At 39.9% G+C, this 12,065-nt stretch overlaps 1 protein-coding gene across 3 annotated transcripts in view; it reads left to right on the top strand.

Annotated features, from left to right (window-relative positions):
- Positions 1-9: 9 nt before the first annotated feature.
- METTL6 (methyltransferase 6, tRNA N3-cytidine) overlaps positions 10-12,065 on the top strand; it is a 38,423-nt gene continuing 26,367 nt past the window's right edge. For 2 of the 3 annotated variants that reach the window (XR_010722605.1, XR_010722604.1), the window contains exons 1-6: positions 10-101; positions 1,752-2,135; positions 2,837-2,971; positions 4,179-4,349; positions 6,111-6,252; positions 8,938-9,334. Coding sequence is in view for 1 of the 3 variants with exons in the window: in XM_066193640.1 (XP_066049737.1) it covers positions 1,854-2,135; positions 2,837-2,971; positions 4,179-4,349; positions 6,111-6,252; positions 8,938-9,086 (879 nt within the window). In the remaining 2 variants the exon portion in view is untranslated. Of the gene's footprint in view, positions 102-1,751; positions 2,136-2,836; positions 2,972-4,178; positions 4,350-6,110; positions 6,253-8,937; positions 9,376-12,065 lie in introns of those variants that run through there. The other variant, XM_066193640.1, reaches the window with a different exon arrangement.

The raw sequence follows: 12,065 nt of genomic DNA, 5'->3' as shown, positions 1-12,065 counted from the left end.
CCCGGCCGGTCCCTTCCCTCTCCTCCGTGCGCTGCCGCCCGGCGTCCTCCCGGAAATTCTTGACTTTCCCTTCCGGGAGCCCTCTCCGGGGCTGGCGGCGGGTACGGCGGGCGAGGCGGGGGCCCGGGGCCGGGCTGGGGCTGCTGCCCCGGGGAGGGTCCCCGGGGAGGTGGGAGCTCGGCGCTCCCCGCCCTCGGCAGGGCAGAGCAGGGCAGGGCAGGAGAGGCTTTTCTTCCCTTGTCTTCCCTGCCCGGGTATCCAAGCCCCGGCTACGCTGGGGCAGGAGCTGCTAGAGGGACGCCGGTTCCGTGTGGGGGGACCGGGAGATCACACAGAGGTGTTACATGTTTGCGGTCTTTGCTCTGGACGAAACGCATTTAAAAGGCTCTTTAGCCTAAGCATGGGCTGTTCAACTGAGTTTATCATCGCGCTGCCTTCCCAGCACAGCGAGCGCGTCACTGACAGGACTGGCTTGCGTGCGTTTGTTTCCCTCGCGCGTTCCATGATGAAATAATGGAGCGTGCCGAGAATGTAGGCGTGCGTAGAAATATGGCAGAAATGTTGCTGATTAAGGTTTTGTTTGTTTGTTTTGAGGATATGCTCTTCCTGAAAAGTCATCCTTTCAAAGGAGTCTCTGCTCCATAACATCTCCTGCTGGTTTTGGAGGAAAAGGGAGTGGTGTGTCTGGGACACTGGATGAAGTTCTGACAGTTCTTTTTTTTTCATTTGCACGCGTCCATGTTTTATGTTTGTGTTTGTATCATGACACGTATGTATCATGATAGCATCGTATATAGCATATATAACGTGCACATACATGCTGATCTATGATACATCTGTGAAATGTGTCATAGAATGGATTTTATCTTACGATAAAAGTGAAGTACTACTCTTGTGTGTTTGTTTGTTTTAGGGTGTGTATTGCTGTGTTTCTCTCATATCCTTTTCGGTAAATTGACACCAATGCCTGGCTCTGGGCACTGATGTACACGAGTGGTGTGTGTTTGCTTCCTGGGCTTCCCTGGGAGTTACTGGGCCATGCAGGATTTAATTTGCATGTTCCATCGTCCAGGATCTGCACGTTTATGACCAGGCAGGTGTCAGAACCAGTTTAACATCAGCAAAAATACTTGACTCCCTTCCCAGCCTATGCGAAGCGCTTTTAACTTCTGAAAATAAAACCACCTGCGATTGTTAAAACCCGTGTGAATCCTCAGGAGGAGGAGGCAGTGGGAGGAACGCTGACACAGGCTAGCTCTGGGCATTTCAGCCACAGTACTCTTCTTTAGGTGATGTGGTGTTATAAATGCTGTTGTTTTCAGCAGTGTTTTCTCACAGAGCTGAGAGCAGGAAGGAGAAATGCTAACATGAATACACTTTGTTTCATTAATTTTAATGTGACTTTTAAATGTCATTTGTTGTTCAGTTATGGGTTTTTTCTGAAGTGTTCTAAGCGAGGTCAATGAGAAACAAAGCCCCTGCTTTCCCTCTCAGGTCTCTTTTAGTGAAAATAAAGTTAGAGCTGCACCATCTTTTTCTTGCAGAGGATGCAGAGAGAAGACCAGGAAACTCTGAAGTATCTCCTTTAACTTTGACATCAGTGTGATGTGGTATACAGTTCTTAGTTTAGATGAAGGTTTTCTGAAATTAAGAGAAGTCTGGTGAGATGTAAGTCCATCAGGTAGGACAGATCATTAAAGTTGTAGCAAGTGCATACTGTAATTATTTCTCATTTTTAATTCTGCTTCTAGATCATCGCTTATTGTACTTAAGTTAAGTGATGGAACCATACATTAAAGGAAAGAAATCATCCTTGGGTCTTTGGTGTTCATGTTTGTGGGAAAGAATCTAGGATGTTCCAAGAAAAAGCATCAGCCAATTGCTTAAATATAGTAACAACATCTACTGAAGATGGTGCTTTCCAAAAAAAAGGCCATAGTGCTCGAGTCCTTAGCCCAGAAGAAGCGGAAAAACTGGCAAAAGATCAGGTTTTGGTGTCTGAGTTCAAACAACTAAAACTGGAGAAAGAGGCACAGAAGAACTGGGATCTATTTTACAAAAGAAACAGCACCAACTTCTTCAAAGACAGACATTGGACAACCAGAGAGTTTCAAGAGTTAAAGGCTTGTCGTGAGGTGAGATCCCTGCAATTCTGCTGTAAAAGATGGGATTGATTGTTTCCAGTCAGTTGTTTCCGGGGGTGTTAATCATACTTAGGACAAAGCCATTTGGGTAAAAGTTGACACACGTAAAGTTTGCGGTGCCTGTGTATTTTCTTTTAATATCAAAGATAATTCCTCAGAATCAGATGCATCACTTCAGTTTCAGTTCATAATTGGCCCTTGCTGGATGGGGATGCTCTTCATAGCATCCTGGATGCCGAGAATGAAATCTGGAGTATTTTGGTTTTCAAGTCCCAAAGTAGACAGCTTGTCTCCCTGTGTGCAAGCTGGTGCACTTCAGTACACTGCCTTAAAGAAAAGCATCCAGAATTGCAGGCTAATTGCTGAACACAGTTAAGGGGAATAGCCAGATGCATCTGTTGTTCCTTATAGCTGAATAAAAGACAAGACAGAAATGGCACAAGTCTGTTGATTACTTAAGGGGTAGATGACTGAAGAAACATTAATATGTTCTAAAATGATTTATAATTTTGCAGATATCAGGATGTCTGGGTTTGAGTGTCAGATTATGCAGTGGCTGTCTACTTTGGTTTATTTGAAGAATCGTAATTAAAATTGATTATAGCTTTTAAAATGCTGGTTGAACAGTGCCTCTGCTCATATGATGAGAAAACAAAAATTATATGTTTTGTCTTGTATTGCTTCCTCCCCAGTTTGCAGATCAAAAACTGACCATTCTGGAAGCAGGCTGCGGGGTTGGGAACTGCTTGTTTCCACTCTTAGAAGAAGATCTGAATATTTTTGCATATGCCTGTGATTTCTCTCCTAGAGCTGTTGAGCATGTGAAGGTTGGTGTGATATTTGAAACTTCTTCCAGAGTGTTTTTTAGAAGCTTCTAAAATTCCAAATGACTGTAACAGCAGACTTCTCTTGGCTTCCTTTTTGTAAGAAGGGTAGAATATGCTTTGCCAAAAAAATCGAGACTGATGCATTTCAGTGGAGATCCTATGCAGGAAGCCAAATCATTGCTCAAAACTTGGCTTTTCAGTGTCAAATTAGGGCATTATGGTATATTTCTTGAATGATTTTATGAAGATAGTGGGTTTTGGGAATACTACTATGTCTCTGCTGACTGTGCAGTACAAGCAAAATTTGTTTGTCATGGAAGCTTGCCCTTAATAGGGGGAGTCCCAAGGAGAACCTTGAAAATAAGGCTGGGAAACTTATTGTTAAAGAAATTTGTAACCTGATTAGGAGTAGGTATGTTTACACTTAGTCATGGGTACTGCAATCCAAAGTCGAGCCTTCCAGCAGGGCTGGTGGGGGCTTTGGCCTTTAAAAGTCTTTATTAAGTTTGTAATCACAGGCAAATTTCTATAAATCTGTTAACTGAAAGCATTGTGACCAAGACCCACAAGACACAGACAGCATTTGTCACGGAAAGGATGGGAAGAAATTCTGTGGCAAACAGAAGAGGACAGCAGCTCCCTGGGACGCTGTGGCTGCACCCCAGGATGAGGCTGGCCTGAGTGTGTACCCTGGGTTTTGGATGACATAATGGCATCTGCCTCCACAGCCCTTGCTGAATTTATTTTCCGCCAAGACCAGTGGTTTTTTTGGGGTTTTTTTTCATCAAAACTGTGAACTAGAGCAGCCCAGCTGCAGATTATGTGACAGAAACCCCAACTGTTTGCAGTCTACTTGTAGCTCCAGAGCTTTACTTTCATCACCCTGTAATACGTGATTTCTTTCAGTAGTATTTATGTATTCCTTAAAGAGTAGAAGCAGGGGTAAAACAGAAATAGTATGTTTTCTGAATTGTCTTCATGCACATTCCTCCTCAAATTCATGGGAACAGACTATTCTACTAGTTGTAGTTTCACTATTGTAGTTAGCAGCAAAGAATTTCTGATTGCAGTAGCCACCCGTTGGAAGTTAATATTCTCTTGCCACTGTGTTTTGTGTCTCTCTCTACTGATTAATTTGACAAGATCTTTATTGTAGCAATAAATGCTGTTAATTTTCAGTGAAAGCTTGCTCTTTTAATTTTCCTAGAAAAATGCCTTATATAGTACTGAAAGATGTAAAGTGTTCCAGTGTGATCTTACCAAAGATGATCTTCTAGACAATATACCAGCAGATTCTGTGGATGTTGTCACACTTATATTTGTGCTTTCTGCCATTCATCCTGACAAAATGCATCTTGTCCTGAGGAACATTTACAAGGTAAAACCAGCTAATTTTACAGCCTTTACAGCACTTTCCTTCTTTTTAGCTCGAATGTCCATTTCTTTTTTTTCTGAGAAAATTGCTCTCTTGCAATGGTGATTTTTTACATTATATTCCATGAATGTATTTCATTAGTTCACTGAGCACGCAGGACTAAAATATGTTTCACAGTGTCCTTTTTTTTTTCTCCTGGTGTTGTGAGATTGTTTGGTTTGAGGCTTAATTCATGCCATCAGTGTAACAAACAGTTATATAAAATATAGCCTTCATGTACCTGAAAGGGGTCTACAGGAAAAATGGAGAGGGATTTTTACAAGAAAGAGCATGTAGTGACAAGCAAAGGGGGAATGGATTCAAACTGAGAGTGGGTTTAGATTAGATAGTAGGAAGAAATTCTTTATGGAGGTGCTGGCACTGGCTGCCCAGAGAAGTTGTGGATGCCTATTCCTGGAAGTATCCAAGGCCAGGATAGATGGGACTTTGAGCAACCTGACCTGGTGGAAGTTGTCCCTGTCCATGGCAAGGGGTTGGAACCAGTTAATCTTTCAGGCCCCTTCTATCCCAGGCCATCTATAACTCTATGATCTTAAAGCTGTGACTTGGGTTGTATGCTATGAATAATGGTCATATATTGCAGAGACGTCTGTGTTCATAAGGTGTGAATGATTGTGAGCCAAAATTAACTTCCAGAGATCCAGTGATCTGCAGTTAGGATATTGCTGTTGTTATTAAACATATTTGACCTGTGGTGATTTAAAACTGGAGTGGAGTGCTCAGAAGCCGATATTAATCCAGAGAGACTCAGCCCCCTAAGGTGTCTTTGTGAGTTGATAGGCTAGGATAGGCCCATCCAAAGGTTGGTTTAAACAACCTGAATTGTGATTCTTCTGAATTTTTCTGAGATGTCATATATTGACTGCAGAGGAAAAGAGTCAACTTTTTTTTTTTTTTTAACTTTGGCATATGTGTGTATTAAGGGTCTTGTATTTTCTGATACTATTTGGCTTATTATCAGTAGTTTGAAAAAGGAATATTGGGGTGGGGTTGGTTTTTTTTTAATATATCTTCAGCTGTTTTCCAAAATCAGGATTGGTTCTTAGCTCATATAAATATTTAGATATCTAAAATCAGCACAGGCAATGACCATGTATGTACAAATTTTAAACTCTTTATAGCTTGCTTTCTTTACCAAAAAGCAATTAAAAAATCCATAAAATGCATTTTCCTAAAATGGTTTCTTATTTATTTCTCAACATATTGCAACATTTTTCTTTCTCCTGTGAAAAAAGAAATGTCATGATATTTAAATTTTATTGTTAGCCATTAAACAGGTGCTAAACAGGGATATTAGCCAACAGAAAAAATGGCCTGATGGGAATTTTTGTTACACATTATGTTTTCTTTTTTCCTCTGTTTTTGAAGAGTGTTGCTAATTTAGCTGATCAGCACCCAAACAGGTATTCTAAAACTATTTGTAGTCTTTTGTTCATGAGGAAACATTTTTAAGAGTCAATCCAGTTTTTACACAACTTTTTTGTTACACAGGGAATGAATTGTATCTATATCTAAATTTCTATCTAAATATAGATTATTATATCTATTTATAGATGTACATGTAGATATTTATCTCACTGTTGTATTGACTATATTAGTCTAGCTTGTCTTAGTTACCTATGTCTGTATGTGTACACAAATAAATATACCTATACATGACCAAATCAGTTTAGCCTATTAAAGCATGTGTGTATTATGTGGCAGGTATTAAAACCAGGCAAGTGTGTCCTGTTCCGAGACTATGGCCTGTATGATCACGCAATGCTCAGGTTTAAATCCAGCAACAAACTTGGGGAAAACTTTTATGTCAGACAAGATGGGACAAGATCGTATTTTTTCAGTGAAGGTAAGACAGTCCTGTAGAGTGTTTTCTTTGCTGTGGATCTTCTGTTTCAGCTTTCTACAGGGAACTGCCAAAATGCCCATGGAAGTTTTATTTTGTGTGGATGAACTGTTAAATTGTGGTTTATTTCGTTTACCATCCTTTTTGGTAAGAAGCAGTTATTTAGACTGGCAGAACTTTGTGGAGCACTTTTTTGCTTACAAGCTTGTTGTATGAGCTGTAATTGTTGAAGAGCAGCAGTTTCTGAATTTGCTGAATTTGTTACCTAGGGAGAAAAGACTGAATTTACTGAATTTATTACTGAAGGGGAAAAGACCTAGGTTTAGTAAGAGAACTGATCATCTTCATGAAGCAAGTAAGCAGTTCTTTTGGCATCATTCTTTGTGCAGGGCTATTTCTGGTGAGCAGGATGAGGTCTATTGACTTCTAAAAGCAGAACCGCGACTGCAGCGCTGAGAAGCTCGTGCGCAAATCCTGCTGGGATAGCACTGACTAGCTGTGCTCACTCTGTCTTCTAGAGTTTGTTTTTTAGTGGAGACAATGCAAAAAACCATTTCCATGTGATGCAGTATTTAGATTTTGTTCAGTGCTCGTAATGGTTTAGGAGAAAGGGTAGTTATTGCAGCTTACTGGTGGAGAATTTGAAGCACAGAGACATGAAGGAATTTGCTTAGACTCTCACAATGAATTGGGATTATAGCTTGGCTATAGCTTCTAGCTCCCAGTTCCTCATGCTAAACTCATTACTCCCCCGTATCACTTGTAGGGCATTGTGTAGTAAGAGCTGTGAATTCATTTCTGTGGGGCTCTTTGTTCTTAGTCTAAAGCAAAATACAACCACTGAAGAGACCGATTTGAAGCCAAGTAAATGTTACTCATATTTTATGCCATAACATATTGCCTAATTGCTTCTGATATATAAAAACCATTAATCTTGTCTGAGCTCCCCCTATTCTTCATAGGATAATGATGAAATCCAAGATAATGCAGGCTGTGCTACAGCTTCATTGAAGCATTTCTAGAACTGTTATTTATTGAGTGATTTTTAGTTCTGTTTAAACAATTAGCTCTTACAAAGAGAATAGATGCTAAAGGGAACAAATAAGAGACTGACCTAGCTATGGAATTTTAAATCTCATTTCTATTGTGTTTTAGAATAGTTTCTGAATGAGAAGTTCCTTGCTAGTATGCATGTTTCCCTTGGGAGAAGAACTGAGGTAGGGACAAGGAAGAGGAAAGGACAAGAGAGAGAATTTATTTTATATTGCTAATGTCAGCAATTGTTTTTCCTTGGGCTGGTCTATGACTATCTCACAGATCACTTCTACTCCTGTTTTTAATCATTATGATCTCACTCCTTTCACAGATTTTCATATAAACATTTCTTAATGCTTGAGAATTCTTTTGTTACTGGAGACATGACTCCCATCATTTCCACAGAAGTTGCAACCCTTGTTTTTTTTCATTTCTTTAGCACTACATTGGTACAAGTACGCCAAGTAATTGCTGCATGGGGTGATTTGAATGATACTTACTTACAATATGTCTGGCCTCAGATAACAACACGGAACTTCTTCCATGGGAAAAAAAATATGCATTCTTCTACTGTTTGAAATAGTATTAAATTCGTGGAGGAATGCATGGTTGTAGTTTTGTATTATGAAATATGTGCAAATTCCTTACAATAAGATTTCAATAAGTCCACAACTGCGTGCTGTTTATTTATGTTTCATTGGGGTGGGTCCCCCATTTTACATGAACACAGGATGTTTACAGCCATGGTGGGCTTGGGTTGATACGATCCTGCAGTGCCATCAAAGTGGGTGGTCTCATCTTCCTCAACACGCCATCTCTTGTGGTGCTTCCTGTACCCACAGGATCACTGTTTCATCAAGCTAATCCCCCTGAGCAGTGAAAAATGCCATGTCTTTGTATTCTATCAAGTAATACAGGTTTAGAGCAGCTTAAATTTACTGTGAAATTGCTGCCTGAGTAAGTGAATTGAGGTGCAGGAAAGGAAAAATGATAATTTTTAATTAACATGACAAGTCAGTAGCATGAGCAGACCTTCCTGCTGCACAGGTCACCTTGTTTGTGAGGTGCTTCTGCCTTCCTTAAGGGAGATATGCTTTGAGTAAAATTTTTTTGTTTATGGAAAATACTTTCAGTTCAACTTAGTGGAGTCTTGGTACCACCATATCCTCTTTGCCATTTTGTCAGTTTTTCTGTTGAGCAATTGCATGTAACATAGGGTGTTATTCTTTCCTGAGCAGAGGTGCATCTGCACAGCTGGATTACCTTTGAAATATTTGTGGAAAGTGATGTATTCAGCTAGTGAAGGTCAGCTGCACAAAGAAAAATGCACTGGTGTCAGTCACAATGAGAATGATAAGACAATAAAAATAAGAGATGTGGCAATTTTTGGAAATTCAGCTGAGTAACTAGCTTAAGCCTCAGTTTCACAAGCTGTTTTGCTTAGGTTGATGTTTCTAAAGGAGATCTTTATTGATTTTTATTCAGCAGTCTGCCCACATAGAACAGCTTGAAATCTGAAGGCCTGTGTGATTTTCACGCTGTAACACATAAGAACATATGCTTATATAAATGCTGTCTGGTGTTTTAAAAATAGCTTAAACATAATATTTCTTTCTTTCTTTCTTTCTTTCTTTTTTTTAAATTCTCTTCCAGAGTTCTTATCTCAGCTTTTCAAGGCTGAGGGATATGAGGAAGTGGTCAATGAATATGTGCAGCGAGAAACTGTGAATAGGAAAGAAGACTTGTGTGTTCCAAGGGTTTTTCTTCAAAGCAAATTTCAAAAGCCTTTCAGTGAGACATAAGTTCTTGCTGATTAGCAACAGCATTGCCTGACTGAAATGGAAGCTAGCACATAAGCTGTGTGCTCATCTTTCTGGTGAACCAAAAATGACAGCATCCAGTACCTCTGGTTGGTTCCCATCCTAGGATACAAAAGATGAATGCTATTTCTAATTCAGTTTTAAGACTGTTTAGTAATGCAGGCAACCTGTTGAGCATCTGTACTCCTGCTTCTAAAATAAAACCTGTTGCAACATTGTTGGAGGATCAGGTAAAGCATATAAATAAACTTCCATTTTTATTAAAAGCTGTTTTAAATAAGTATCCTGTGTTTCTTGTCACTTGTGATTTTTGAGGCTTGTTAAAGTTAGAATATTTCATTTACTTTCAATACTTCTGAGGACTTCTGAGTGTACTTTCTCAGATACAGGAATGAAACAGACTCAGTGAGCAGTATGGTGTAAGTATACTGCCTTAATATTTAAATAATGGTATCTTTTTAATATGCTCGGCATTTAGATGTGTAAACAAACGTTTAAGTAAGATCCTAATTTATCTGATTTCATGCTTGAAGAAGCATGTTAGTGGATCAGGTTGTATTTATCCCTAATTAATTTAAGATGTTCTTCATTTAATGTGCAGAAGTATTTGAAGTTTTGCAAGTCAGTTTCCTGTTTGAAACTGAAATCAGCAAGTTGGGATTACTTTCTTTGATGTGAAGTGTAGTCAGCTGCTTCTTTCCTGGGCAGAGGTCTTAATTCCTTTCCATCACTCTCAGCAAAGTTGTGTTGGTCTTTGCTCTTCCTGCCACTAAAAGCCACAGTACTGTTGCTGCTGCAGACATAACTGCTTGAAGGAACTTCATCCTTTCCTTACAACTCTTTGCACTGTGGCACCTTGCACTGCAGGACCTTTTCTGTGTTCTTGGATGATGTAGTTTCAAACTCATGCCTTGGTCTTTAACCTGCATTTTGAACAGCTGCACTGCAGCAGAGGAAGCCCAGAAGTATCCGGTGAGTTGTGCAATGGCCTGTGCTGATCCTGTGTAATGTACACAGTTTGCAACAGGGGAAATTCCAGTGAAATACTAAGGGGAGATCAAATACTGGGGCAGGGCCCAGAGAGGTTGTGGAGCCTTCATTCTTGGGAACACTTGGACTAAGACTGGCCACATAGAACATCCTGTGACTTTGAGGGTGGCCCTGTTCTGAGTAGGGATTTCACCTCTGGCTGTGTATATCAGTATGTGATTGCTTGGCTCAAGCTGTCATTCCACTGGACTTGTGTGTTGTTAGATGACCCAGTCATACACATCTGATGTGGACCAGAGGTGACTTTTCCCCTCTGTTCATGACATAAGATATAGTAATGATTTTTTTTCCCCCAGGCTCTTAACACTTGGGTGTATGTATATGAAACAAAAGAAGTAATAATTTTTCAGCCTGAAGCTTAATGTTGCAAAGTTAACCAGTCAATTTTTTTTAACAAATTGGAGCTGCCAAAGGTCTTACTGAGTTGATATGGTTAGAAATAAATTTGCAACAGATCACAAGTCTTTGGCCTCAGAGGAAAAAATGCTTAAATCACTCACAATTCTCCTAATGACTCTTTGAGGAGGGTTATTATATGTCATCTCCTTTTTTTATGGAGAGTATTAGCCCAGAGATTTACGCATTGCTGGCCCCTGCTGTGCAACACATTAGCTCTTTCTGCCATGCTAGTAATAAATATCTAGTAACACTTACAGTAAATGAAAAGCTATGCTAAAAAGGGATATAACAATGACAGCACTGTTCTAATCTGAGCTATCATTATTTGGTGGCTTTTGTCAGCACATGTTCATTTCTAGCACAGCAGTTTTGCAATGACTACGTGTAGTCTGAGCTCTGTTGATATTTAGTGTTATTTGCAGCCTGTAACTCCAAGCGCCTTCCAGGACTGGAGGCTTGGTCCTTTTGGAGTATACAGCACCTAAATGAGACTGAAGGAATGCCTTATCATGGTGCTGTGTTCTTGTCATCATATGCAAAGGCAAAGGCAATGAAGTGTTTGTCCCCAAAAGGAAATGAGGTGTAGGCAAGAATCTAAAATATTAATCAGAAAACCTGAGTCAGCCCAATAGACTTAGCTGGAGACAGCCACTAATTTCCTTTTTACACTGAACTAACTATTGCCAGAACAATAATACATGTTTTTGTGTGTATTTCTTCAGTATTTCCATGTACAGTTTTTTGTGTAGCAGCATGTTAAATGGAGAGCACTATTTCTAACTTTTTTATTATATCTCATTCAGTCTCATTTCCAGTCAGACCTGCAAAATAAAGTGGCATGCATTAATGCCCCTGCCAGAAAGATCATTAGTTCACATAAAGCAGATGTTATTTTGAGATGAATGGTCAGAAAGGTTAATTTAGTTTCTATGACTCTGCTTCTGTGGACTTTAAATGATGGCAATTTTTTTCTAACTGTGGTAAAGTTTGAGGAAGTTGAGTCAGCTTTAAGAAATCCTTGCCTCATCATGTGAGGCACAGTAACTGATGGGGTGCATGTGATTGCTGTAGTGCTGAGTAAAGTGGATCCACTCTCCCCAACTCTTCTGCCTTCCCAAGCTCAAGTAAGCTCACCAGCAGCACATGCCAAGGACACCTGTACCTTGTATCCTTACTTGAATGAACTGCAGTGATAGGACAAGGAGTTACTGGTTCAGACTGAAAGAGGGGCAATTTAGGTTAGATACGTGAAAGAAATTCTTTACTGTGAGGATGGTGAAGCACCAGAACAGGTTGCCCAGAGAAGCTGGAGATCCTCCATCCCTGGCAGTGTTCAAGGCCAGGCTGGATGGGGCTCTGAACAACCACGGCAGAGGGATTGGAATTAGATGATGTTTGAGGTCCTTTCCAACACAAACCATTCTGTGTAGAACTGTCCTGGGGGAGATATCAAGGATAATGGTGTTAAAATTACTTGAAAAAAGCATATATGCATTGAATCGTGCTCACTTT

This window comes from Chamaea fasciata, unplaced genomic scaffold (assembly GCF_029207755.1).
Source record: "Chamaea fasciata isolate MVZ Bird 193981 ecotype frontalis unplaced genomic scaffold, bChaFas1.0.hap1 SCAF_1, whole genome shotgun sequence".
Lineage (NCBI taxonomy): Eukaryota > Metazoa > Chordata > Aves > Passeriformes > Sylviidae > Chamaea > Chamaea fasciata.
The sequence above is the reverse complement of the archived record's forward strand: the minus strand, read 5'-3'. Positions and strand labels throughout refer to the sequence as shown.